Source organism: Monodelphis domestica, chromosome 4 (assembly GCF_027887165.1).
Source record: "Monodelphis domestica isolate mMonDom1 chromosome 4, mMonDom1.pri, whole genome shotgun sequence".
Taxonomy (NCBI): domain Eukaryota; kingdom Metazoa; phylum Chordata; class Mammalia; order Didelphimorphia; family Didelphidae; genus Monodelphis; species Monodelphis domestica.
In genome coordinates this window covers 377,255,083-377,283,055 of record NC_077230.1, presented here as the reverse complement: position 1 = coordinate 377,283,055, position 27,973 = coordinate 377,255,083, and the positions used below count along the sequence as shown (strand labels likewise).

Sequence of the window (27,973 nt, the reverse complement as noted above, 5' to 3'; positions counted from 1 at the left end):
TGCGGGCTTCCTAAGGCTGCCCACTTCCCAGAGTCTCCTGCGGTGCCCCGGGAACTCCTGCCCATGGATGCCCTCTGGCAGTACCAGTTCCGCCTCATCCTTCTGGGTGACTCGACGGTGGGCAAATCCTCCCTGCTGAGGCGTTACACGGAGGACGTCTTTGTGGACTGCCTCGACCAGACGGTGGGAGTGGATTTCTATGTCCATTTTGTGGAAGTCGAGCCTGGAATCCAGGTGAAGCTCCAGTTCTGGGACACGGCTGGCCAGGAACGATTCAGGTGATCCTGTCCTCGGAGGGGCTCGTCCTTTTGTCCCTGGGGTACCCCGGACGGATCTGCCCCCTTTCAGAGTCCTCCGTAGGTAGAGAGGTTCTTGTCAGGGGCTCTTCCAGCGCCAGGATTCTAGGAATCTGGACAGCTCCTGGGTCGGGAACCAGATGGGGCTGGGAAGTGGTTTAGAGAAGGAGGCTAAGAAGATGTAAGCTAGGGAAAGTAGATCCTTGGGGGGCAGCTGGGTGGCTCAGTGGATTGAGAGCCAGGTCCAGAGACGGGAGGTGCAAATCTGCCCTCTGACGCTTCTAAGCTGAATGACCCCGGGCAAGTCACTTCACCCCCATTGCCTAGCCCTTTCCACTCTTCTTTCTGCCTTGGAACCCATACCCAGTATTGATTCTAAGAAGGAAGGTGAGGGTTAAAAAAATAAAAAGTAGATCCTGGAACCCAGAGGAGCCTGATCCTGGCTCCCAGGTTACCACATGACCATGACTCCCACCCACTGGCCCCCAGTGTGCTCCCTGGGGTCTCTGCATGCTCTGTCCTCCCACTAGCAGGGCTGCCCCCTTTCTGCCAGCTTCGGCTGCCAAGGGGCGCTCTGGGGGGGGGAAGGGGTCCTTTAGAGGGGAATTGTGGCAAGAAAGGGCAGATATGTGGGACCTGATCCGTGCTTCTCAGGGGAAGCCCACAACGAGAAACACTGGCAGGGTGACTGAGAGACCTCGGTTCCCAGTGTACCCAGGATCCAGGACTCTCCTCTCCTGATGCCCTCGGGGCTTGACAACGCCCCGTATTTCCTTTTAACCCTCAGTGTGCCCAGGACAGGGAACTAAGAGTGCCCTGAATGTAGCTGGAGAATTATCAGATTTTTTTTTGCCTTTTCTCTCTCTTCCCCTCTCTCTCACAGTGCCTAGAAAAGTGCTAAAATGCTTTAACAAGTAGTCTTTGGTCCCCCTCCACCATCAACAAAAAGCCCCATTCTTTTCTTTCCACCTTTCTTCTGCCATCACCATTAGAGAACAGCATTATGGGCACCGGTTTCAAGGTGGGGGAGGGGGGAACCAACTGTTGGCAAACTGGAAGTCAAGACCTGAATTTGAATCCTCCCTGCTGCTGGAAGGGATCCCTGAAGCCATTTATTAGCTCATCAAACAATCAACATTTATTTTTTAAAATAATTGTTTTATTTTATTTTTTAATAATATTTTATTTGATCATTTCCAAGCATTATTCATTAAAGACAAAGATCATTTTCTCCCCCCCCCCTCCATAGCTGACGTGTGATTCCACTGGGTATCACATGTGTTCTTGATTTGAACCCATTGCCATGTTGTTAATATTTGCATTAGAGTGTTCGTTTAGAGTCTCTCCTCTGTCATATCCCCTCAACCGCTGTAGTCAGGCAGTTGCTTTTCCTCGGTGTTTCCACTCCCAGTTTGTCCTCTGCTTATGAATAGTGTTTTTTCTCCTAGATCCCTGCAGATTGTTCAGGGACATTACATTGACACCAATGGAGAAGTCCATTACTTTCGATTGTACCACAGTGTATCAGTCTCTGTGTACAATGTTCTCCTGGTTCTGCTCCTCTTGCTCTGCATCACTTCCTGGAGGTTGTTCCAGTCTCCATGGAACTCCTCCACTTTATTATTCCTTTTAGCACAAGAGTATTCCATCACCAACATATACCACAATTTGCTCAGCCATTCCCCAATTGATGGGCATCCCCTCGTTTTCCAGTTTTTGGCCACCACAAAGAGCGCAGCTATGAATATTCTTGTACAAGTCTTTTTCCTTATTATCTCTTTGGGGTACAAACCCAGCAGTGCTATGGCTGGATCAAAGGGTAGACATTCTTTTATCATCCTTTGGGCATAGTTCCAAATTGCCCTCCAGAATGGTTGGATCAGTTCACAACTCCACCAGCAATGAATTAATGTCCCTACTTTGCCACATCCCCTCATAATCAACATTTATTAAATTACTGTGAATTTAAAAAAAAAGTCAAGAGAGTGGAGAGTCAGGGCTATCTGGGAGATTCAGTGGATTGAGACAGGAGGTCCTAAAGTTTAGAAGGTCCTGGGTTCAAATATGACCTCAGACACTGCCTAGCTGAGTGACCCTGGGCAAGTCACTTTACCCAATTGCCTAGCTCTTCTGCCTGGGAACTGACACTTAGTATTGATTCTAAGACTGAAGGGAAGGGCTTAAGTCTCCTGCCCTCAAGAGTTACAATCTAACAGGGGAGGCAACATGCAAATATCTGTATATATATATATATATTTTTTTTTTTACCACATTTTATCTATCTATATTTATTATATTTTATGTAATCTCTCTATCTTCTAGATTAGACATGTAAAGGATAAACGGAAGAGAATTATTAAGAGGGGCTGGGGAAGGCTTCCTGGAGAACATGAGATTTTAGTAGGGACTTGTAGAACGTCCAGGAGTCAGCAGGAGGAGCAGGGAGGGACCAACGTGAGAGGAGTCTTAGCTAATCTGGTCCCGTCATTTCCAAGACCTGGCAACCAAACGCCAAGAAGTCGTGACTTGCCCAAGGTCACATGGGTAATCAAGATTTGAACCCAGAACTTCTGATTTCAGAGCCACCCTACTATTCTGCCTCCTCACTGAATGCATCGCCCTGGTGGAGGCATTCAGGGTTTCTGAGCCTCCGTGGGGATAATAGCACCAAACCTCAGGGGATTGTTGCAAGGACCAAATGAGCTGAAATATAACACGTCCGATAAAGGTAAATTATGATGTTTTGTCTTCAGGCCCGTGAGGCAGGGAAGGTATGATCACGCCTCTTTGATAGGTGAGAACTTTGGGGAACGAGGTAAGGAGATCCGCAGAAGCTGTGGGAGGAGGTCTGTCGCCCTTCTTGGGCTAGTTCCTTTCTTTTCCCTTTCAAACCTGTATATTCTGTCCTAGTATCCGTTCAAGACAAGGGCTAGGCAATCGGAGTTCAGTGACTTGTCCAGGGTCACCCGGCTAGGCTGTGTCCGAGGCTTTCCTGCTTCAGGGGTGGTGCTCTATCCTCCACGCTCCCTCACTGCCCCAGCCAGAGCCTCCCAACCCGCCCGCCCTTTCTTTAACCCAGCCGTGTGACTGGTTTCTTTCCGCTGATGAAGGTCGGTGACTCGGTCTTACTACCGGAACTCGGCCGGGGGGCTGCTGCTGTTCGACATCACCAACCGAGCATCCTTTGAGAGCATCCCCCGATGGCACCAGGAGGTCCTGGACAAAGTGAAGCCCTTTGACATCATCTTCCTAGTGGTGGGGCACAAGAGCGACCTGGTGGCCGAGAGACAAGTGACGCCGGCGGAAGGGGCGGAGCTGGCTTCCTCGCTGGGGGCCCGCTACGTGGAGACCTCCGCCAAGAGCGACAGCAACGTGGGCTTGGCCGTCCAGCTGCTCACCCGCGACATCTACGAGGCCGTGAAGAAGGGGGCCATGGGCCCGTGCACGGAGTGGGACGGGGTGAAGATCCGGGTGCCAGCTCACCCCGGGCAGCAAGAGAGAGGGGACGGGGGTGGGGAAGGCTGGAAGTGTCCGTGCTGGTGACTCCGGCATCGCCCACCTTGCCTGCGAAGCAGGAGGGGAGAGGCGGATTCCCTTTTCTTTGTTGCACCCTCAGGGCTTGGCTCATGGGAAGTACTTAAAAAACGCTTTATGATTGAATTCCAACCAACTCTGCTCCTTGGTGGAAGACTTCTTTCCAAAAACATGTGCATTTCTCATAATTTTGGTCCATGGTGCTGAACAGCATCATGGAATCAAACGGATTGCTAATCACTAGCTTCTCCACAAGATGCTTTACTTCTTGGCCTTAGTGTTCCTCACCTGTAAAATGGCCCTAGTTAAATACCAATAAGTGAATTCATACTTAATTAGAAAAAATACTTAATTGGGCTAATAACAAAAATAAAGCAGGTTCATACCGACTCCTTTCACAGAGTTATCACCAGGATATGCAAGCCTTCCTAAAAGTGGCATTATCGGTACAATGCTTTCCTCTGGGCTTCCTTTCCTATTATATATTATAACATTCCTATACAGGAATGACTTCATGAGAGCTCTTATGGAAAAAAAGAAAAAAATGATGAGAAGATTCCTTCTAGTACTAATGTTATGGGACTTGAAGTAAAATCTCCCCCTCCTTTTTTTAAAAGCCTTACCTTTTGGCTTAGAATTGATTCTAAGGCGGAAGAGTGGTAAGGACTAGGCAATTGGGGCTAAAATTTGCCCAGAAGTAGTTGAGGTCACATTTGAACAGAGCTCTTCCCGACTCCAGGCCTGTTGCCCGTCTGCCATGCCACAATTTCCCCTTCTTCTTCTAAGAAAGGTCCTACTTCAGTTTTTTTCAGCTTCTCCCTCCCATGTAGCTGGAGTGAATGTTAGGTGGACAGGGCCAGAAGATGGCTCAACCTAGAAGGGCTGCTAGTTGGGCCTGGCTTTACAATCTCAGCAGGGACGGATACTGGGGTACTCTGTCCCCTGACACGATCAGGCAGCCCAGACTCCCCAGTGATCCCAATCAGCACAGGGCACTGACCCTAAAGGAACTAGGGGAACCAAAGGTGGGCTTGGATGAATCCAGTTTCCTGGGTTGTTCTGCAGTGGGAAAGCCACCAAAGTTAGGAGCAAGATCTTGCCCAAAGAACCAGAGGCTCAAAACTCCATTCTGTGCAGAGGCATGAAAGTGTTTATTCAAAGAAGAGGTCCTGGGTAGTGGAATGACCTAAGCAGGGGATTAAGGCTTGTCTATTGAGAGTCGGAGGGCTTATCATCTTCCATGCCTGGGAAATAACCATTACCTAGAAGTCCTCCCCTGGGTACTTCTGGGCATTTCAGAGGAAAAATCCAAGAAAATGGGTGTAGAGGAGGGTAGAAATTCAGGTGGAATTGTGTCTGGGGGTCTGAGGTGTCACAGGTGAACTTTAAGGTAATGAGCTTCAGGAGATTCCCCTAGACTTTGAGTCTTCAGTGTATAGTCTTAGGTTTCCTTTGGTGTCCTGCTTTCCATCTCTTGCCAACCTGAGAGATATCTTGGTACCCTCCAGGAATGGTTAGCATGCCCTTATGGGCTGGGTGGGGAACATAAGGAAGGTACAAGATGGGATGTATCTGAATACACAAGAGTAATGCAGAGAGATTAATACACATTTTGTAATGTATCAACTGGGGAAGAATACAAGATTTCAAAACACAGGGGTCCTGCTTGTCGCCATCCCCTTCCATCAGTTCCAGTCTCAGTGATGCTGTTCAGAGGAGGTTTGGATCCCGAGTCTTTCGGGGATGCGACCCCTCCGTCTGTACCCCTGGATTTATTAGGCTTGCCAGTCTCTTTGATCCTTAGTTTATTCTGCTTTAGCTTGCAGACTTCGGCTTTACCTGCCTACTTGGGTTATGAAATTGGCATCAGCCTAAGAAATTCATGATGCGAACTCAGAACTTTGTGGGGTTCTCAGTTCTGGAGAGGGCCTGGATCTGAGGCCTCAAGGGAGCCTTTGCCTCTGGGTCTGGTGACTTCAAAGTGCTGGTCCGAAATCTTCCCTTGGGCAGAGTGGTCACTTCTGTCCAATTTCCTTTGGAGTAACTGGGCAGAAACCATCATCCTGTTCCTTCCAGTGATGAATGGCTTTTGGACAGAATGCTGGAAAACTCCAGAAGTGGCCCCCAGATCTCTGGTTGGAAATGCAATTCTGTGATTAACACTGCCCCCTGCTGTCTATTACAGAGTTAATGCCTCCCCTTTATCTCTTCCCCTCTTCACTCCTTTATCCCCCAAATGGATGCACTAGGACAGCATCCCCTGCACTGTAAGATTAATAACATCTTTATTTTTGAAAAACAAATCAAAGTCATATTCATATAAACACTGACGTTACAAAGTACGGGGAGGAAAGGAAAACAGAAACCGCTACTGTCGCACCAAACAAGACCAGGATGCTCTGTCCCTTGGACAGCCACTTGGGATAAACCACAAATCAAAGCTCCTTTGGGCTGAGCTACAGCGCTCCTTTCCGAGAGGGCAGGAAAAAGGGAGGGGAGCTGGGACCATCGAATGGTGAGGGTTTTTGGCAGGTCTCCTCAGTCACTAGAGATATTGCTGTATTGTTAATAAAAATATATATGCTTCTCTTTAAAGCATAAAAAAACCTCCATTGGCGATATATTGCGGAGGCCTCTCTCCTGGGGCTCCAAATGCAGCGTCTTCTCCCTGCCCCTCCCATGGGTTATTTCTTGGTTGTTTTGCGGATCAAGGCCATTCTCTGAAAGAGAAAGAAAGATCACCTTCTAGCTGCTCCCAAGGCAATAGTGAGGCATGGCGGCCTGTTCAGTGGGAAAGAAGGAAGTGGGGGATGGCACTCCTTGGGCCTGGGAACAACATGGCCTCAAACAATAAAGACCTGCAGTAGGTCTAGCACATGGCCCTGCTGCCATGGTTCACACATACATGAAGGCACCAAATGGGCCATTTCTAACAGAGATATGGGGTGAGGCAGACAGTCTGCTACACAGTCCAGGCGGACCTGCCATAGTCATTCCCTTCCTGAAAGAGGCTTCAGGCCCATGATGGCTAATGCTTGGTGGTGGGTCTAAGGGGCTGAGGGCAGCTGCTGTAGGGCACCCCCACCCCCACCCCCACCCCATACCTGTTTGTGGGCCTCTGTGGTGCAGGCCTTTTTGTAGGGCCTTATTTCTTCTGAACCAAAACCTGGGATCCACATGTTCCACTGGCGCTCTGCAAGACAGAAGGGGGCTGAGATGGGGGAGGTGACGGGGAAGAGGAGTCTGCTGGTGGTTGGGAGGCCCTGAAATCCCAGCAGCTTAGGGCTTCTCCTAGCATCCCTGATAAGAAACAAGAGGCCAGGCCTGGGGCCATACTGATTCCTGATTCCTCTTGAACCTTAATCCAATGGGCATCATTCTCCTAGCGCAGGAGTAGGACAATGGGGGTAAATGTAACTACAGGAATAGAACTACAGATGGAAAATTCTGGAAATCCCTGTTTCTGCCTTAGCTTTGAGATAAACCATGTTACACACATACACAAACACAAACACCTATATCTACAAGCTTTAAACCCAAGCACTCTCTTTCTCCCTCCTCTGCTGCTGGGCACAGAGCTGTCCTATTGCCCTTCTACATAAAGTCACACCTGCCCATTCTTTCTGGGCCCTAGGAAGTACTAGCTCCCCTGAGCCTCTTGAAGGACAGCTGGGTGTTCCCTTTAGGTAGTGGAGATTTTAACTCCCCACGAGCCACTTTTGTTCTGTCCTTTCCAGTCCCAAAATTGTTCTTGTTGGCCGAGAAAATACGAGTCAAAGAAGGGGGGAGACGGAAGCATTTTGGGGAGCTACGAAGTCAGAAAAAACTTCTGTGGAAGGTTTAAATGTGCAAGGTAAAGCGTGGGGAGAGGAATTACTTGGCCCTTCTTCAACTACCTCCACTCAAAATCAGTCCCAGAGAAGAAAGCTCCCAGAGAACAATCCTTGGTACCACAAGCCTTTGCTTTCTAGAGCATCAGGCTCTGTCTGGTCACATTGGTGGAGACTTACTGAATCCAACCAGTAATTTGCACTGGAAACAGGTGTACATTTATAATAGGATTTGCTATAAGAAGGTTTTAAATTTCAAAGAAGCATGGCACAGTAGAAAAAGCACTGGGCTTTGGGGTTCAAGGATATGGATTTAAACTCTTCTTTACTACCTTTATGATACTGGAAAAGTCACTTGTCCTCTAAGAACCTTGGTTTCTTCTTCTATAAAATGAGGGGTTGCGCCATCCATCCATCTATCCATTCATCCTTCCTTCTTTCTTTCCCTTTCTTTCTCCATTCATCCCTTGTCCACCTGCCCATCTGTAAGCATCTATGAAGGATTTCTTATGTACCAGGCATTGGACCAAGCACAGGGAGACAAAGGTGAAGCAGACAGACACCCTACCCCTGCCTCAGTTCCTCCTTCCAACTCTAAATCCATAATCCTGTCGACATGAACTCAATGAAATGTTAGCTGGTTATAACACCCAGGAGGACACTTTGGTGTATAGTAAACGTAACAGCCAGAACTTCTGTAACATATTAAGATTTGCACAGCACTTTACAATTATTATTTTATTTGATCCTCACAAAAAATGCAGGAGGTGGGTGCTGTTATTACCCCCATTTTACAAATGAGGAAACTGGCTGTGGGCAGACGTTACTTAGAGAAATTCCCTGAGATTTGGAGGCTTTTGACCTTGAAGGAACTTCCTTCTGGGAGAAGGCAGACAGAGAAGCCCCAGAGAATGGGAGAAGAAAGAGGGTGAGGCTGGTTGCATGCTCCATGGAGAGCTTGAAGTGGGCCTGGAGCCCCTCCACTCCCTCAGGCAGGAAGCCAAAGGAGAGAAGACCAGAGGTGGAGGCCAGGTGCTGACCAGCCCAGGGTTCCAGGAGCAGAGACACATGCAGAAAACCTGGGAGCAGGCAGAGGAACAGAAAGCAACTCATGCTGAAACCTAGGATTTGTGTGTCTGGTGAGCTGACTGACGTCCAGACCCTTCACTTCCCCTTCTTCCATGGAGGGAGCCCAGGGAAACCTCACTCCCTTTTGCCTACCTGACCATGTTTCTTCTTGAAACTACTGGGAAGAAGACAGTCTCGACTCCCAACTAGAAATCATATTGTAGCTTGCTGTGCCTCAGTCTGTATTTCTGTGCTATTTGGTATTGCTATTATAGTTCATGTCCAGTAATTAAGACTTCTGTCTAAGCCCATAAACACTTGGTTTGGGATTGAGCAAGGTGAAGCTAACTCCAAGGGAGAAGAAACATTTCCCCACTGCAGACTAGAGTGGAAGTAAACAATCAAAGAGTTTTTGCACTTTTAGGTAAATTTCAACATGTTCATGACCACTAGACTGCTTAGGATCCCAGAGAGAAATTTAACAGGAGATGAGCCTGTAAGCAGAGAACTGCTGGGGCTGGTCAGGTTTTGTCCATGTGTCTCCTTTTGGTGATACTGCCTGAACTGAGTCTTGCTTTGCCTTAGGGGACCCTAAGCCATCACCCTCTTCTACATTCCCATAGTATATTCTCCAAATGGGGGAGTGCTCTGCCCAAATCCCTATCCTCTTGCTCTAAAGTTTAGAGAGATGAAAGGGTGTGCCCTGAGTCACAAAATCAGTGTGTTCCAAAGCTAGGCCTTGAACCCAGGTCTTCTGACCACAAGTCTGTATTAATTCTAGTTGATGTTTAATTTGTTAATGTATTCCATGAAAGACATCAATGAAGTGTGTCTGCTATATGCTGGTTTCTAGGACAGAATTACATGATCTCTTAGGTCCTTTTCTAACTCTAGTACTCTATCGTAAGAGTTAAAATTATGAGGCTGGCAGTAAATTAATAACTTTATTGATCAAAATTAGTAAAGGAAAAAGATGGAAAAATAGGTGAGAAATATATAAGATATTTTCTTTATTGCTACATTTAGCTTGCTAAATCTATGGCCACCATGAGGGCCTCCCTAGTCATGCTCACAAAGCAGTCCAGTTAGCAACAAATTCAGAAGCCAAAAGAAATTAGATCTTGCCTCACTTCATCAAACCTATTCTCTACCCACTAACTCTTGAATGTGATTTAGGGGGGAAGACACACCAGTCCAGGGGGTATTGCATGAAAGATCACCCTCTGTCTCTTGATATTCTTGACTCCATTGCTCCATTTTTCTGGCTATTCTACCCTCGTGTCTAAATTTACCCAATGATTTCCCTTACACAGACCTCAATTCCGGGCTTTAACTTATTCTGAGTTATAACTTCACACCAGGTACACATAATGGAAAGGAGGAAGGTTAAATTTCTTTTTGCACACTATGATTCTACACATTGAGTTATGGAAATTCCCTCACTGTGTTCATGTAGCATCTATATGTTGTGCTCTTACCCACTGTGTCAACTAACTACTGAATGAATAATAAATTATTTTAATATTTAAGAGTCTGGATAATTTCTAGAAAATAAACAGATCTACCTGAAGTTTGAAGTAGTTTACTAGGTACTTGGGGTCAGGTAAAGGGAATAAAATAAAACTTTGGCATGATTCTTTTTATAAAATGTCTTGGATTTGGATCAGGGTTCAGTGAATTAGAATAGCTCATGCTAGTTTTGGATTCAAATCCCTGACTTAAACATGACTTTTCAGACATGGGCTTTTTTGTAAATCAAGACATGCTAATACTATCCAATTACAGTGGGCATGTGGTGTGACACCCAGTTACTTGGCAAGGAGAAGACCTACTTGCTTCTGATCCTAAAACTTCAAGAAGGGCTGAATCAGTAAAGTGTGCCTATTGCTTGCCAGCAGTTTTTCTTGCTTCTGGGTCTCTGAAATCCTGTATTTCAGTCAGTTTTTTAAACAACTAAAAATGGTTGTGATAATTATTATTATTTACATGTATATTTTATTTCTTTGGCAACAAAAGCAAGCTGATGAAGGCCCTTCTACCCCCTGGTACAAAGACGGCTTTCAAAGACTTGGGCCCCAATAGCCTCACTTTGTACAGCCTCCACTCTACCCACAATGACTCTCTGAAAATGCTCCATGTGTTCCCACATTTGCTAAAATACCCTTCCCACCAGTTCCTACCTCTATGAAGCAGCCCCTTCATCCTCCCACTCCAAATGAGGATTCTCAGCTTTTGGCTGGCCTTTCCAATATAGCTGGTGCTATGGTTAGCTCCAGACCCAAGGGTTACACTTTCCAGTCTTGGTTGCCTCTGCCAGGGGAATTTGGAGCTTCTTTCCTCCTGTGCCTCAATGCCACATCACAGGGACTCCAGTCACTATCCTGGCATTCTCAGGTTATCTCCTCAGAGATATGCAGTAGCCACTGCAGAACCCACTCATCACTCACCTAAGTGCAGCTGGACATCTTTGACCTCTAAGGTGTTAGACTTTCGATGTCGGGCCAGTTGGCACGCTGCTGTCACTACACTCTCAATGAAGTCATCAGCAATCTGTAGTAGCATCTGGAGGGAGGGCAGGAAAAGAGGCCATGTCAGAGCTCTGGCTTAAACTCCAATGATAGATGGGTACCTGGCAGGGATAGCTATCTGAACCAGACAGGGATTCCTACGGGAAAACCTTTACTCGGATGTTCTCAAATGTGACTTAGAGTAATCAGGGTTTGCTGGACTAGTACTCCCAACTCTTCCCTTTCTGGATCTCCACCAGTCCTTGCCCACTCCTGATTTCTCATCCAGTAGAACAGACTGATAGCTGATCATATACTACAGCACATGTATATGAGGAGTCCAAGAGAAGTTGAGAGGATGAGTCACCAAGGAATCTATACAACTAGTCAAAATTCTGCCAACTGGGAACTAGCAATTTGTCACTCCGGTTGCCTGGCATTACGTTCAGTGATGTTCAGCTCCAGGCCCATGTTTTTCAATTACCACACCTACATAATCAGCTTCACTCACTTCTACCTCTTCTGGCCTCTAACTCTTCCTAGTCATTCTCTCCTGTGGATCCCTACTTTCAAAGGGAGAAAAAAGCAGATGGGAAGGATTTGGATCTGGATGCACAGATCATGGGTTTCAAGCCCAACTCTGCTACTTAATACTGTGGAGACCTCAGTGGAAAAATTATTTTTCTCTAGGCTTTCATTTCTTCCAATGTCAAAGGGGTTGAGGGTAAGTCATGGCTCATTCTAAGGAAAAAGTTATGGCTGCCATGTGAAATGAATTCCTTTCATCCCTGGGAATATTTGAGAAGAGGCTAGGTTAGGGATACTATAGAAGGAATTCTCCTGCTAGAGTGAAGGGATGGAAAAGACTATCATGTAAGACCCACAAGGCTACCAAGCCCATGGGACTCCATCTCCTACCTCCTCTACATCTTCATCCAGCTGTTCATTGGGATCTACTTCTCTAACCAGGTCCTGTAATTTCTTCTTGGTCAAAACCTAGTGAAAAGGGAGAATTCTTAGGCATGTTTTAGGGAAATGCATTATTGGGTACATTTGTGACAAGAGAGACTAAACACTTGGCCAATATAGATTCTGCCCTTTACTGTTTGCCCAGCAAAGTAAGCCTTGGTAAGACCTGGCACATATAGATTCTAAGTTCCTTGAGGAAAAAAAGACTTTCCTGTTTCTATATCCCTAGGCCCTAACACAGCCTTCTCTTTTTGGGTTTGGACCTTTAATTTCCTTTTTGTAAAAATCTGTTCCTACTGAGGAAACTTCCTCAACCAATGTAGGTGGGCCACTATTCTGCCATTCATAACTTTAGAGTAGTGAATTGCCCAGGGTCACACAGATTGTCAGAGGAAGGATTTAACTGGCTTGTCCTGACTGAGCCCAGTCCTCTCTCCACTACATCCTTCTGCCTCTCCTCTACTACATAATAGGTGCTTAATAAAAGGAATGGAATTTTTTCTGTTATAACAACTGAGGTCTCCAAATGGTGGCTGGGTTGGAGAAAATATATAACCAAATGAAGAAAGCTATACCTCACTGATCTTATTTACTCCAAGGCTTGGGTCCATTCCTTTCATCATAGAGAAATAAGAGCACAGAGAACAACACACAAACTTGGCACCAATAAACAATGAACACAGCTCCCAGAGACCCTGGAATAAAAAGCTGATACCTGATTGCTTTCAGGACTAAGACGCCCCCCTGCCCCTGGGGGGCCTGGCATCTTTCCCACTGTGGTACTGTTGGCCATAGACCCCTGAGGGGGCGTGCTGGAAGGTTCTGGTTTTATGGATGAAAAGTTGGAGAGGTTGATCAAGGCTGAGGGGCCAAACTGGTTCATAATCTGCCTGGCTTTGGCCTTCAGTTCATGGAGCTTGTCAAGGTCCTGTTTCTTTTTGGGATTGTGGGGACCGAGGCCAATCAACTGGGGAAAGAAAGCATAAAAATGTTTCAGAGGCATCAGGAACAAAGAGTGGACATTTCAGATTTTCAGGATCTGATTTCATCTGAAATAGTCACAAACTGAAATCTATAAAAATGGAGACAGAAATCAAGGCATAGCTTTCACTTGACATTAGGAAACCATCTCTTCTCTCCTGCCTATTTGAGATAGTCTTCAGAAAAGGAAAAAGGCAAATGGCTCAAAGAATCATATATAGACATTGAATGGAAAGTGTAAGATGTTTTTGAGGTTTTTTGTAAAAACAGGTGGCAAAGATATAGGATCATTTGGGAAAAATATGTATTAAATCCAAATAACAACAAAAAAACAAACCCACAACAAAACAAAACAAGACCAAAAAACCCAAAAAAACCCAAACACAAAACTTCCACTTGTACTTAACCACTTCTGTAGATAGGAACACTACCCCAATGATTAGTGGTCATTGTTAACACACCACATCATGCACTGGCAGACAATGCAATTATATCCAATAAGCACTGGTTTGGATGTTAATCTTTAAGGTACTAAGTTAGCCTTTTAAAAAGGATCCTGAGCCAGTTAGCATGACAAGATGGTGCACACTCAAAAACTTCAGTCACAGATACCACGGCTGAATTAATCAGCCTACTTACAGCTATCTGAGTGTCTAGGTCTTTAATTACATCAGCAACCGCTGTAAGCCCGGTGAAAGGAGGAGCAGCCATTGCCTAAATCTTTCTGAAAGGGAACAAATGGCACCAAATGCCTCTTCCTTCTATGTCAGATCTTAACCAGAGAGAGAAGGCAATGGAGGCTGCTGATCTTTAATGAGCACCCATAAACATGGCCCACTTGGTCATATGAAGCCAGAGTTTTATTAAGGCTTGCTGCAGGGGGTGCCCACTAGCTCCTGGAAGGATAAATGTTTATTGTTAGGAATGAACTCAGAGAAAATGAAACACCACCCCCCACCAATTGGTGGGAATGTGCAGTGGAGATGTAAAACAACAGACTCTTGGGGCTAGAATCAATACCTCCTTCCGGAACTATAGCAAAACCACAGCAAAATCTGTGTGTGCACGTGTGCATGTATGCATGTAGACATGCCCCTCTATTTGTGTTCTTTCTTTGACCATAACTAATGTATCCCTGTTTAAAGAATGCATTCTGCTGTCTCACCTCTCAGCAACTGCTTACTAATTGACCACTATTGATGATTGGCTCCATGCAGGCAGGCTCTGATGCCTCATTGTGGCACAGTGGGATCTCAGAAGCTAGACCAGTGGAGAGCAAACTGTGGCAGGTCCTACCACACTAGAAAGGCTGTATGAATAGGCCTCAGGATGCACTACGTGTCGGCTGTCCAAGGATGAGTTGGATAAGATGGCCTCTGAGGTCACTCTGAGATTCTGTAATATAGGTTGGCAACAAGATTATTTATTTTAACCACACTCATGAAGACTGTACAAACAGGCAGAGGGATTGTAATTTGTTTTGGTGGAAGTACCTGCAACTGCTGAAAGATATATTTTGAGGTATTAAGGTAACAATGAAGAGTATTCTGAAGAAGTTACAAATTGGCCAGAGAACCAAAGGAGATCAATGTAGCTCACAAGTATCTGAAAGATCCTTGTTAAAGACTATGATGGTGGGCCCAGGTTTCAAACTCTTTTATGATGAAATTTCTAATATGTGTGGTAGTACAAACAAATTAAATTTGTTATAAAGTGATTTCTCTCATAATGGAATCTATCATAACAAGATTTAATCTTTATATAAATCACAGATGACAAACATGGTAGAAAACATGTACAATCACAGAATTAACTCAAGAGTAACCCTAAAGCTACGTTGGTGAATCTATGGCACATGTGCTGGTGCATGCCAGAGGGGCCTGCTTCATTCCCCCTCTCTACAGCACCTGAGGACATTTCTTACATGATCCACACCTCTGTCCAGATGCCCAATGGGAGGCTTCCTCACTCCCTTGTCTGTGGTAACGGGGAGCTCACATGGATTTGAGTGCTGCACTTTAGGCACTTGGTCTCCAAAAGGTTCACCTCACTGCCCTAAGGCGTAATTAATTCCAAAGAGATTTCTCCTTTACCTATCACTTTGTATCACACACATATAACCACATTCTAACTTGTTAGTACAAGTTGACCCTGGTACAATCTCACTTCCATCAGAAGTCAAGATCCTTAAAATTGGTACCATGTCTTAATGACCTTTACTCAATACCACAGGGCAATGTGCCCTCTACAAGCTAAGTGATCTTTGCTAAGCATTTATCTGGAGAGGTGAAATTCAATCAACAGTCAGTTCTCCAGGGTGTTATCTACATGTGCTGCTTCTTCCCTAAAAAGAGCAGCTTATAACCAGTTCCCTGTGACTATACTCAAATGTCTAAACTGAACCTCAGTTACTGAATATATTCAGCAACAGCTATTACAAGGGGTGTAGCATGAGCATGATGAAATTATGTGTGTTGGAAACAACTTGTTTACCACATTGTAAGATTATCATGGTTGTCTGCCTTTGAAATCATTTTGGCTCTCCTTTATTGCCAAGGAGGTTGTCAACCTAACATAGTTCAATTCCCTAAGTCTCCCCTGTGACAAAGAAATGATCAAAATCACTTATCGGGAAGTAGCCCATAAAAGAGAAACAAACTCATGACTTCTAATGGATGAACAGATAATACCTCTAAGATAGCCACAAAATGACCTCCATTTGGAGACCTATCATTTGTTATCACATGGAGCTCTAAGCAGAAGCTTAAGTATCCACTATATTCCTATCAGAATTTATAAATGGAGTCAAAGTATTCAAACAATTAAAGTGGGAGGGAGAGTGATATTGCTTATAGGATAAATTTTCTTGCCATAGTTAAATTACTCCATAGGACTCATAGGTAACAGCCTCAACTACCCTTACAAATCTTAGATGTCAAATCTACCTCCAAAATATACCATGCACCCATGTTTCCTCCCTTTCTATCCCTTTACTTTTAGGTACAGAACAGATCAACAATAGTCACTGAATTTCAGACTTCTTAGCTTATTATCAGAGATTTCAATAATGTGGCCTCTACATTAACAACACTAAATTTCATCTCTTCATTTAACTTTTTTGTTTTTGTTACCCTTTAGAAGAATGACAAGCACAAACAACTTTGGCAAGGGCAAATTTTACTTCAATTTCCTCGATGAAGACCATTCTACACAAAAATTATATTTCTTGTTCTGATAGTGATGATAAAGATCACTTCTATACTGCTAACCTTGGAGATACCTTAAGGAAATACTTTCAATTGGTATAGAGCATTTCTTCGAATAACTCACTCCTTTTTATGCTTTAAATGTCACCACAGCAGAGCTAAAGAGATGTTTCCTATCTAGAAGTAGGATTTGAATATGCTATGCTAGGAAGAATGAAATATAATCTGTGTAAAGTCCTCAGGTGCCTCCAAAAAGGACCATCTAGGCAAATCTCAGAAAACAAATGTCACAAATTAAGTATGCTGCCAACGATGGAGAGAAGATGACCTCTGATATCAATGTCACACGAATGAAAGTTACCAGAGATCATGAGGCAAAGTTGATTTTGCAGAATGCCACTGACGACTCCCAGTTTGTCACCTACATGTTAAATATGGTGCCACACTCAAAATTAGTAAACTGTTCTTCCATCTAGGAAAAAAAAACACAAAAAAGCAAAAAACTGAATATTGATGTTGCCAGAGTCAGTTTCCATGTGGGAATTGATTATACTGATCCAGAAACCTTTGTCTAAGCAGTTTCTGATAGCTGATATAAGTATCTTTGACACAGAGGCTGAGGTTAATTATATCTATCTGCCTGATATTGCTTGTGGTGGCTCATCTGGTTCTGAAATGGTCAAGCATTAAATTTGAACAGATAACAAATGAAATCACCTTCCACACTGCAGGGGTTAAAGGTGCAGCATCTTCATGATCTGGAAACTGAAGTAAAATTTCTTGGCCCTTCCTTCATACCTGAAGTCTGAAAATTTTCTTTTCTTTTTATGGAGTAGTACCTTATTGTAAATTTTGGGTTAAATATTATTTCTGAGTTTCTAAAATTTTTCTATATTGGCTGTAGCTCCTGTAAAAAACTCCCTAAAAATTCCCATTTAATTTCTTATGCCTACTTGTGATATATTAAAACCTTGACTGGGAAAATCACAATGTGGAATGGATAACTGTAATCCAATACTGCTCGAGTATTTTCCTTCTGACATGAGTCAGAAACAATCTGAACCAAATAGTTATTACTATGTTATGTCACCTTTCACGCTTACAGTTAACATCACTATTAAAAAAAACAAAACAAACCCTGTATTGAAGAAAAAAACAATGAAAATGACCAAACATTTATGTACCCAGTGAATGGTGGAGAATATTGATCATTTAATTGCATCCTATTTGATGATACATATTAAGGCTGTTCTGTGAAAGACACTCTAACCAGATGTGAAATATTACTCTTCTAGCAGGTGGGGACCAGTGGGTGATGTTCTTGATCAAACTGTGAAATGCTGTGATTTATCAGAAATGCATGTGAGAGACTACATACTGTTTGACAACATGGGAGTTTGTACTGTTGTTACTTTTCCTTTCAATGATTTTCAGAGACCCACTTCTCTCTACCATGTGGTATTTGGGCCTGAATGGGAATGCAAGCAACAACCCACAGACCAAGATTTTCTAGAAAGAAGTAGAGGCCCATTCGGCCACTGTGAAGGAGAATAGAACAATCATCATTTGTGATTCGGCTAGTATCAATGTAAAGAAATTGTTTAGAGTCATTAATTTTAAGTTTAGTTTGAACTGAGAGAATTTGGGGGGGGCAGAGGTGTTAACTTAATTTCTTAAGAGTTTTTTAATGGCTTTAAAGAGCAGTGTTGACTCAAATGAAACAATATGGAAGAATAGGTGGTGTCACACTTATTCTAGTGAAGACTGTTGTAATATTTGTTTTAGGTATATTTTTATTGGATTTTCAGTGCTACTAAAGATTGTCCCTTAGCTGCAAAGCATTTGAAGCCTATACAATGAGAGAATAGGACTAGGCTCAGAGTTTTGATCTGTTTAAAAATAAAAGTATGTTAATTTTTTAATGGGCTTTTGTTTCAAGAATTTGGGGCCCCAGGGCAGCTACTTAATTCAGTGGATTGGGAGTCAGACCTGGAGATGGAAAGTCCTAGGTTCAAAACTGGCCCAGGACACTTGTGATCCCAAGTGTTAACTGGGAACAAACACAGACTATTCAATAGTAAGAAAAACCACATTTTAATTAAGGAAAGGGGTTCAGTATGTACCTCAAAGCCTCCACAGAGCTGTGTGCTTCAAACCCACAAAGAGTCTCAAGATGATGGTTGCTCTGGTCACTGACCCATGAGAGAGCCAACCATATGAGAGTGACAACTCCAAGGAACAAAAGAATTTGAGGGATCTATATGCCATCTGGGGGACCCAGGGGCAGGAAAAGATGCTTGTATTACCATAGCTACAAGGAAATGGGAGTGTTCAAACTATCAAGCTAGGGAAAGGAATCATAGCTAAAAGCTAGGGAGAGTAAGGGAAAGGGCTATTTACAATGGATACTAAAAGGATGGTCCCATTCCAAGTGTGGGTCTACTATGGAAAAGGTCTCTGATATAGTGGGGGACACTACTTAAGACAGAATACTTAGCACTTGCTTAGCTCCACCTAACTGGGATAGTCATTTACCTTAGGGTCTGAAACTGCTAGTTTGAGATTTCCTTCAGGGTGGAGTCTCAAGGGAACAGGGAACAAGTACAAGCTTTGGGGTCTCCAATTTATAAGCTAATTCTAAAACTTGGGGTTGACCAGATATTACTAGGGTACAAGTATGGGGGTTTCTAGATTCCACAAGTCACTTAACCCGTCACCTAGACCTAGCTACTTTTCTGTCTTAGAAAGGATACTAAGGTATTAGGCAAGGGTTATTGAAGAAAAAGAAGAGAATGGATAGGCTGCAATCTGCTTTTTGGAGGGAACTGCCTACATTTAGAAGATTCCAGATCCAATGGAATTGCAAGGTGCTTGACAGAGGAAGCACATATTATCTATCTTTTCAGTCCTCTATAATCCCCCTGCCCCCAAAAGGAGAAGTATTGATAGGGCACAAAATGAACATAAAGAATAGATACAAAGGGAAATGAAGGACCTTAGTGAAAGAGAAATGGAATAGAAGATTCTAGGTAGATTTAGAGCCATGAATGACCCCAAGGGTGATCTGCTCCAATCTTGTTGAAATATGAAGAAGTTTTTACAGAGGTCAAATGACCTGTCCAAGGTCAGAGGTACTATGCAGCAAAGGTAGGTTTTAAGATTTTGTGTCTCAAAAGAAAGTGGATGAGGAAACAAGGGCCAGTTTCATTTGGCCCCTGAGAGAAGCCTGAAGAGGATGAAAAATCAACATAGCAGGAATCACAAAGTCTATTGGGATCTAATTAGAGGGAAGGATGGCCAGATACCCTCCACAACGTTTTCCTGATTCCATCTTGGGTTCTATTGTTGGATTAATTAAAATCTGTTCTACAAGAGTTAGGATAGAGAAGTGTCACAAAAATCTGATCAATAGTGTCAAAGGCTGAAGAGAGGTCAAAGATGAGAAGAGAAAAGGCCATTAGATTTGGTGATTAAGAGAACATTAGGGGGCAGCTGGGTAGCTCAGTGGATTGAGAACCAGGCCTAGAGACGGGAGGTCCTAGGTTCAAATCCGGCCTCAGCTACTTCCCATTTGTGTGACCCTGGGCAAGTCACTTGACCCCCATTGCCTAGCCCTTACCACTCTTCTGCCTTGGAGCTAATACACAGTATTGACTCCAAGACAGAAGGTAGGGGTTATAAAAAAAAAAAGAGAGAACATTAATGACTTTGGAGACAGTTTTGCTTGAATGATGAGGTTGGAAACTAGACTATAGAGAGTTAAGGGTGAGAGGAAAGGAAAGTATCTATTGTAGACAGCCTTCTCAAGGTTAGCCACAAAAGGAAGGAGATATATGATATAATAGCTAGTAAGGATGGATGGACCAGGTGACAGTTTTCTTTTTATTTTATTTTGTTTATTTAAGCCTTTACCTTCTGTCTTGGTTCCAAGGCAGAAGAGTGGTAAGGGCCAGGCAATGGGGGTTAAGTGACTTGCCCAGGGTCACACGGCTAAGAAGTGTCTGAGGCCAGATTTGAACCTAGGACCTCCCATCTCTAGGTCTGGCTCTCAATCCACTGAGCTACCTAGCTGTCCCCCCCACCCCACCCCACAGGTGACGGGTTTTCTAAGAATTGAGGAAACATGATGTTTGCAGGCAGTAGGGAAGAAGCCAGTAGATAAGAAGAAACTGAAGCTTAGTGAGAGATGAGAGGGAAGGCAATCTGCTAAAGAGAAAATGGAATGGGATCATTTGTGTATGTAGAGAAGTTTGTTTTGTCAAGGAGAGCTATGTCATGTGAAACAGGGAGAAAGGCAGCAGAAACCATCTTAACAAAGTGAGAGAAAGAAGGAAGGAAATAGAGCTCTTGGTGAATGGCATCAATTTTTTAAAATATAAGGGAAGATTCTCAGCTGAGGTATGAAAAGGTGGGAGATGAGTAAATTGAAACAGTAAACATAAAAATGACACGACAACACAGGTAACATGAAATATTGTACACTATCACTAACTGCATCTTATATCCCTATTAGACCATGAATTCTCTGAGGATAGGGACTTTGTTTCAATTAGTGTTCTACAAATAAGGAGGGCTTAATAAATGCTTGTTGCTGTTACTTCCACCTTAGATAAATCTATGGCTTGTCATTGCTGAATATAGGGGTTAGATCAAAAGATATTTAAAGTCTTTAACATCTGTAAATGTCTACCAACCTACATTTTATTTTTAACTATCATTGGTAAGTACATATTTTAAATTATATTTAAAAATAAGAAAAACAAACACAAAAACTCAAAAAAGATTAGAAATGGCTACATTGTGTCTACAACTTATTTATTAATTATTAATCCCACTCTTAAAAGATATTCTTGTCATCTACATGTAATTCATTTCCAAGAGGTTTCCCCAGGTCACAATTAGAATCTGCCAGGAATAAAGTATATAGGGAAAAGTTTGCTTTTGTCAGTCAATCAATAAACATGTATATACTATGTGTGCCAGGTACTGTGGTAAGTGCTGGGTAAAAGAAAGGCAAGATTGTTTTTGCCCTCAAGGAGCTTATAATCTAATAGGTGAGATAATATACAAACAACTGGGTACAAACTAGCTGTATACAGAATAAATTGAAGATAATCAACTAGAATTGAGAGGAATAAGGAAAGGTTTCCTGTAGAAGGTAGGATTTTAAATGGGGCCCGAAGGAGATGAGAAGAGAGAGAATTCAAGGCATGGGGGAACAGCCAGAGAAAATCTTGGGGTCAAGAGATGGGAGTATATTGTTTGAAGAACAGTCAGGAGGCCTGTGACACTGGATAGAGTACACAGAGGTGGGGTATGTAGAAGGTATAAAAAGACTGGAAAGGTAGAGGGTCTGGGGCAGGTGATAAGGCCTTTGAATATCAAAAGATTTTATACTTGATCCTTAAAGTTGATAGGGAGCCTCAGGGCTTTTTTTAGAGAAATGACATAGTCAGACCTATGCTTTAAGAAGATGCCTTTGATAGCTGAAATACCAATGGATTAGAAGATGAAGTGGGAAGAGACTTATGAAGAAAAAATATATATCTATATGTATACATAAAATTGAGGAAAAAAATAAATTTTTGGCAAATGAATATAATGAAATATTGTATCTTAAAGAATTATAAATATGATGAAATCAGGGAAACATGTAAAGTTACATAAAGTGATCTAGACTGAAGAAACAATCAAAATAATAATTCAATGCCTACAACAATGTAAATAAAGACAAACACAAGGACAACAAACTTCAGGTCACAAACAAATGATACCATACTGTAACCAAAGTAAATGCCTGACCTTTTCTATTAATGATCAGTAAACTTCAAAAGTAAAAAGTGAAATGCACTATAATAAGAGCTACTACTCTAAAGTGTAGAAGAACTGCATTGTATGTGTTAACTTATTTGACCACAGAACTACCCTGGGAGGTAGGTGTTATTATCATCATTTTACAGAGAGGAAAACAGAGGCTGAGAGAGGTTAAGTGACATACCTAGGGTCGCAAAGCTAGTAAGTGTCTGGGGCCAGATTAATACCTAACACCGGGCCTCACACATAGAAGGCCCTCATTAAACGACTGTGAAAATGAACTGATTATTAATTTTTGGACGAGGTTCTAAAATATTTCCAAAATGAATGACCTTGTGAAAAGGACTATCTGCTCTCAGAGGCTTTCTAGCCACGACCCTAGGCAAGTCATTTAACCCCTATATTGCTCTTCAGCCTTGGAATTGATACTCAGTATCAATTCGAGGGCAAGATATGGATTTTTTAAAAATAAAAAAGGAAGAAAAGGAGGGGGTAGTGGGGACATAGGACAAGTCTCTGAATAGCTAGCTGCTGCCTCTTTTGCTGTTCCTCCTATAGCTTTATCTCCATACACTCTTCCTTACCCTAACTCTTTACTGCTTCATTAGGGAAAGGATGCTATTTGAATTCAGCAGAGGAACTAAATTAAATTAATCTTAGAGGATATGGAGAAATAACACTCCCTCAGTCCCTTCTCCCCGGCCCATCAGACCCAGCTCCCTTTTTCTAATTCCCTTCTGGCCAGACCCCCTCCTCCCAACCTTCCATAAATCGAAGTCCCTTCTGATATACCCTACCCCACCTCCTGACCCCTTCTCCCGTAGGCAAGACCCCCGCCCCCCCCCCGATTCCGACTCCATCGAACTCAGTCTCTCCTGGACCCCTTCTGTCCTTGGCCACACCCCCTCCCCATCATCCCCTCTCCTTTTCTCTCTTCGGACCAAACCTTCCCCGAGACTCAGCGACCTGACCCCTCGGACCCAGGCGTCACCCTCCCGGCGTTCAGCACAGTGCCCGGCACACCGTAGGCGCTTAATAAATGACTGACTGACAGAGGCCCGCAGAAGCGCCGCCCTCAAGCCCATGGCCAGCTCCGCACCCACCGGCAGCCGAGTCTTATCTGCCCATGATCCCTGGGCTCCCAGCCGGCACAAACTTGCACTCCCAACTGCCGGGTCCGACTGCGCTTCCCTCAGCTACTGCTTCCGGCAACCGCTCTCCCCGCCTCGTAACCCGGAAGTCTAAAGTAGTTTCTGCCGGGTAGGTAGGGATGGCGGAGAAGCCCGCTTCCTGGCCCACGTGATCGTCAATGATGTGCGCGTGCGCACAGGATCCCGTGACACTCCCGACTTTTCACTGCGTCCTGGTTGAACTGAGTCTCTGGAGCTTTGGGGTTCTCTGTGCTCTTGTGTTCAGGAAAGCAGACCTGGGGAGGGTTGCATAAGAGGCCGGCCAAGGGACTCTTGCCAGCTCTGGCCTAAATTCATTCCTTCGTTCATGCCTTAATTCAATTCAATAAAAAAAAAAACACCTACTTTGTACTAGGGATACAAAAACCGGAAAAAGACAATTTCTGTCCTCAAGAAGCTCACAGCCTTAATTCAAGACAATTCTTAATGAAGACATTTACCTCCCAATCCAGTTCAATCAGCATTTATTAGGTTAGGCACAATTCTAAGTGCTGATGATAAAAATAAAAAGAAAGACAATTCCTTCCCTCAAGGAGCTTACAATCTAGTTCATTCTGAATAAAGACTTTCATCTCCCACTTCATAGCCCTTCTGGTGCCCCTTTGGCCAGCAGTGTTACCTCTAAAGCCTTTCCAGTTTCTCCCACTAAAGTGCCTCGGAAGTTACTTTTGTTTATTGTATATACATTTTGTGTTCTACTTTCACATCCTGGTCCCTTCCTACTTTTTCAGTCGTCTTCCATTTATCTACACTCTTTAAACATTCTACCTTCTAGCCTTGCTGGCCTTCTTGATGTTCCTGGTCCATGACTGGAAATCTATCTCTGTTTTCCCCCTGGTTGTTCCCTACTGCCTGGCATCTCCCTCTGACTCTTGAATCTCTGGTTTCTTTTGAGACTCAGCTCAAGTTCCATTTCTTCTAGGTCCTTCCTGGTCCTCTCCAGACAAAAGCCTTTAAATCCTTCCTCTCTGTATCTTGTTTTGATTTATCTATGTTGTTTCTCCTTCACTGATTCCTCTTAGAATGTAAGCTTCTTTGGACAGAGACTGTTTTTGCTTTTCTTTGGTATCCCCAACTTAATAAATGCTTGTTGGTTAATCGATTGTATTTTCATTGTCCCTATAAGTTATTCATCCCTATCTATTCTCTTCATATATTTTATTTCTTCCCTGGGGAGACTTCTGGAAGGTAGAAATTGTTTCTATTTTTGTCTCCAGATATCTGTGTATAGATATCGCAGTACAGAGGTGGCCTGGCTGGCACACAGCATACACACAAATATTTGCTTAAATGAATCCAGGTTGTTAACTATCTGGGATTTGCTCAGAGCCTGTAGTAGAAATTGCCAGGAGGGAGAAGCACATTGAAGGCACCAAAGTTTACTGCTTGACACCTTCTTTATGGAATTAATCAGTGCTGGGAGAGATGACCCAGAAATGGAATTTGAAGACTTGGATTCTAGTACTGGCTCTCCCAAATGATTGCAGGCAAATTCCTTAGAGCTCTTGGCCTCTAGTTTCCTTCTCTGTAAAAAAGAACAAAAACAAAAACTGGACTACATTGAACTGCAGATACCAGGGGCTGTTTCAGAGACTGAAATCAGGAAGTTCAATTCAAATGTCCTTCTCAACAAATGTCCAAGTCTCAAAGCCACAATCAGCTTCCTTGAGGGGGAGCAGAGAGCTCGGTTCACATTTGCATCAGGTGTTTTTGTTTTTCATTATGAAACCCGTTAACTGGGGAAAACTACTCTTTAAGGAAAGGGGTTCAGCTGCACGCTACAGACTCATGCAGAGTTCTGGTTGCTCTGGTCAAAGACCCCTGGAAGAGCCAACCTAGCTAGATTGCCATCTCCGAGGAGACATTAAAGTGGGAAGCTTAAATACCTTTCTAGGGGAACATGGGGGCTGAGGATGAAAGGAATAATTGATTGACTTTACTATGGTAACAAAGGAAAATGAGGAGTCCCAGTCAGGAATAACAGAGAGGGGCTGATGCTTTATAATGGACACAAAAGGGAAGGATCCAGCCAAGGGCTGGGCCGCCTAGATAAAGGGCTTTGGCCTAAGGGGAGAAACCAATGGGACAAAAGAGATACTTAAGGGGGCAGGTGGGTAACTCAGTGGATTGAGAGCCAGGCCTAGAGATGGGAGGTCCTAGGTTCAAATTTGACCTCAGCCACTTCCTACCTGTGTGACCCTGAGCAAGTCACTTAACCCCCATTGCCTGGCCCTTACCACTCTTCTACCTTGGAACCAATACATAGTATTGACTCCAAGACATGGAAACAATAGCCTCCTACCTCAGAACCCCACAGATAAATAAATTAGAGGTGAATTAAGAGACTTGCATCAGTTAAATTGAAATGACAAGTCCAGACTATTTTTAAAAAAGCAAGCACTATATATTTGTCCTTTTTTTTTTAAAAAAGAACTCATTTTAAATAAAGCTTTTAGATAAATTTAATTATTTATATTGCATACATTATTTAATATACTGTATTCTAATATATTTGGGTGAATTGAGCACCTGGCCTGGAGTCAGGAAGATTTGAATTCAAATCTGACCTCTGACACTATCAGGGTGACTATAGACAAGTCACTTAACTCCCTATTTGCCTCATTTCCTCATCCGTAAAATGGGGACACCACTGAACAACAAAATGTTGCAAATTATATATAGGTCATATGTTATTTATATTTACATTTTCAAATTAGCCAAATGCTGTGATTATAAATCATATGTAATATAAGGAATTATATATTATTTATGTTATTCAAATTAACTAAAGACTGTGAGTTTAAAAAACAGTGATAGCTGGATCGGGCATCTCCCTCCCTGCCCCCATCTTCCCACTCTTCCTTCTTTTGGACCCTCCACTGACAGTGTTTCAAATATTCTCTAACACATCTTTTGGCAGAGTTGCGCCCCAGTTATCAGTCATAGCCTGGTTTCAAGGCTTGGACACATTGATGGGTAGGAACTAAGAAGAAGCGGAAGGACTTCGCTGGGAGCGCAGGGATTCGGCCAGCCAGTATTAAGCGTTCATTATATGTCACACATGGCGCTAGGCGCAGAGGATTCAAAGAAACAATTATCTACCTGAAAACTATAAGCAAGATAAATTGGAGAAAATCCGGAGAGAGAAGCAATTGCTGCATGAAAGCTACAGACAGCATAAATTGGAGACAGTCAACCGAGGGATGGCGCGCGCTAGCATGAAGGGAGATTGGGAAGAGCTTCTGGCAGAAGAGAGGGTGTTAGCCGGGGGGTTGGAAGAACGCCGGAAGGCGGGTGGGGGCAGGAGACCAAGATTCAAACCCGTAGACCTGCGGTGGTTGACTTAGTGCATGACATCTCACCCACGGAGCACCTTCCCGAGCTCGCGGAAAAGCCAGGGGCGTTTGGATCCGGAGCTGTCAAGGGAGACTCCGCCCCTGAACAAGGCACTCTCCGCCCATACTGCCGTCAGCCCTTGACTTCCCAGAAGAATCAGCGCGCTTATTTGCATACAAGACCTTGGCTTTCAAAGTATGTAGAGGGGAACTAGATTCCAAGCCTCCTCCCAACTGAAGGCACCAAAAATTAAAAAACAAGCAGAAAATAATAATATGTTCCATAGACTCAGATGTGATGGAAAAACAGTTCGAAGGTGGATTCACCCTTACTTAAGAATGTGTCACCGTAAGTCACTCCTATAGTCTTGAGGGAGCTCGCGTTAAAAAGGGCTTCTGTCGTGCATGGCACACGTCGAGCGGCGGGGGTATCCTCAGCCGTTTTTCGTGCGGAATCGACATCAAGAGATTTCGGAAGCACAATTTTTGTTAACTGGGCAGCTGGTGATCGTTGGTCCTAGCGCCCTTTCTATGTTTTAAAAAAAAAAGTTCAAATGTCTGTTAGGGAAATCAGGTCGCAAGTTCTTTAGTAGTATCATTTTGGAGTCTCATCTTCACCTTTACTACATGGTCCATTGATTTCATTCTTTTTCATGTTTCTAGAATATAAGTCTTGAGATTGTGTCTCACTAATTATATTTATGTATATCAGTTGTGTGGTCTTGGCCAATTAACTTCAATCCTGAATTCGTTAGAGGGATTCAGTAAAGTTTTAAGTTTCGAAGAAGGAGGTTAACTCGCTTTGAAATTCCTAAACCGATGAAATCAGATCCAATTTCCTATTTCAATTATTATTTATTGTCGAGTTGCTTTAAAAAAAACATTTTTTGTAACTAAATTTTATTTTAACAAGCATTTTTTTCTTCCTCTCCTACTATCCACTTCCTGTTGAGTAAAAAAACAAAAAAGAGGAAACCCTTATAAAAATGAACATAAGCAAGCAAAATTGGTACATTAGCCATATTGAATAATGTAGTTCACTCTACATGCCGAGTTCATCATTTCTCTATCAAGACATGGATGATATGATCACAACTAGTAATTTAAAAAAATAATTGATAATTGCAGCTTGATTAGAATTCTTCAAAGTTTTTCGATTTTTTTTTTTCAGCAAAAACAAGCCTTCTCAGTAGTCGGCAAGCTCTGTGCTAAGCTTCTACTTGGCATAGAGATGTCAGGGCTC

The 27,973-nt window shown here is 43.3% G+C and overlaps 2 protein-coding genes and 1 non-coding gene across 9 annotated transcripts; 2 read left to right on the top strand and 1 right to left on the bottom strand.

Moving 5' to 3' along the window:
• The first annotated feature begins 10 nt into the window (after positions 1–10).
• LOC100020820 (ras-related protein Rab-39B-like) lies at positions 11–5,955 on the top strand. The gene is made up of 2 exons (XM_001373140.4): positions 11–278; positions 3,407–5,955. Exons 1-2 carry the CDS (start codon positions 64–66, stop codon positions 3,837–3,839), a joined length of 648 nt encoding a protein of 215 aa, XP_001373177.2. The 5' UTR covers positions 11–63; the 3' UTR covers positions 3,840–5,955.
• A 143-nt stretch (positions 5,956–6,098) lies between these two features.
• On the bottom strand, positions 6,099–23,464 carry TAF12 (TATA-box binding protein associated factor 12). Of its 7 annotated transcripts, XM_056795420.1 has the most exons (9): positions 23,309–23,448; positions 16,753–16,863; positions 14,351–14,580; positions 13,825–13,909; positions 12,920–13,171; positions 12,154–12,231; positions 11,176–11,290; positions 6,935–7,023; positions 6,099–6,550 (listed from the first exon to the last, which is right to left on the bottom strand). In XM_056795420.1, the coding sequence occupies exons 4-9, from the start codon at positions 13,894–13,896 to the stop codon at positions 6,515–6,517; spliced, it is 642 nt and encodes a 213-aa protein (XP_056651398.1). In that variant the 5' UTR covers positions 13,897–13,909; positions 14,351–14,580; positions 16,753–16,863; positions 23,309–23,448; the 3' UTR covers positions 6,099–6,514. The 7 variants fall into 7 exon arrangements, with proteins under 7 accessions (XP_056651398.1, XP_007491538.1, XP_007491540.1 ...); XM_007491476.3 differs by lacking the exon at positions 16,753–16,863 and having other exon boundaries at positions 23,309–23,464; XM_007491478.3 differs by lacking the exon at positions 16,753–16,863 and having other exon boundaries at positions 23,305–23,448.
• A 3,651-nt stretch (positions 23,465–27,115) lies between these two features.
• LOC130454204 (U11 spliceosomal RNA) lies at positions 27,116–27,258 on the top strand. The gene has a single exon (XR_008911877.1). It is a non-coding gene; the product is annotated as a U11 spliceosomal RNA (small nuclear RNA).
• The last annotated feature ends 715 nt before the right edge of the window (positions 27,259–27,973 follow it).

Bases quoted from the DNA above. Each gene is read 5' to 3' on its own strand.
- LOC100020820 (XM_001373140.4), top strand. From the start codon at position 64: ATGGATGCCCTCTGGCAGTACCAGTTCCGCCTCATCCTTCTGGGTGAC. The intron at 279-3,406 runs GTGATCCTGTCC...CCGCTGATGAAG, and splicing joins GCTGGCCAGGAACGATTCAG to GTCGGTGACTCGGTCTTACT.
- TAF12 (XM_007491476.3), bottom strand. From the start codon at position 13,896: ATGGCTGCTCCTCCTTTCACCGGGCTTACAGCGGTTGCTGATGTAATT. The intron at 7,024-11,175 runs GTGAGTGATGAG...TCTGTCTTGCAG, and splicing joins AGATGTCCAGCTGCACTTAG to AGCGCCAGTGGAACATGTGG. The intron at 6,551-6,934 runs GTATGGGGTGGG...TTTCTCTTTCAG, and splicing joins CCACAGAGGCCCACAAACAG to AGAATGGCCTTGATCCGCAA.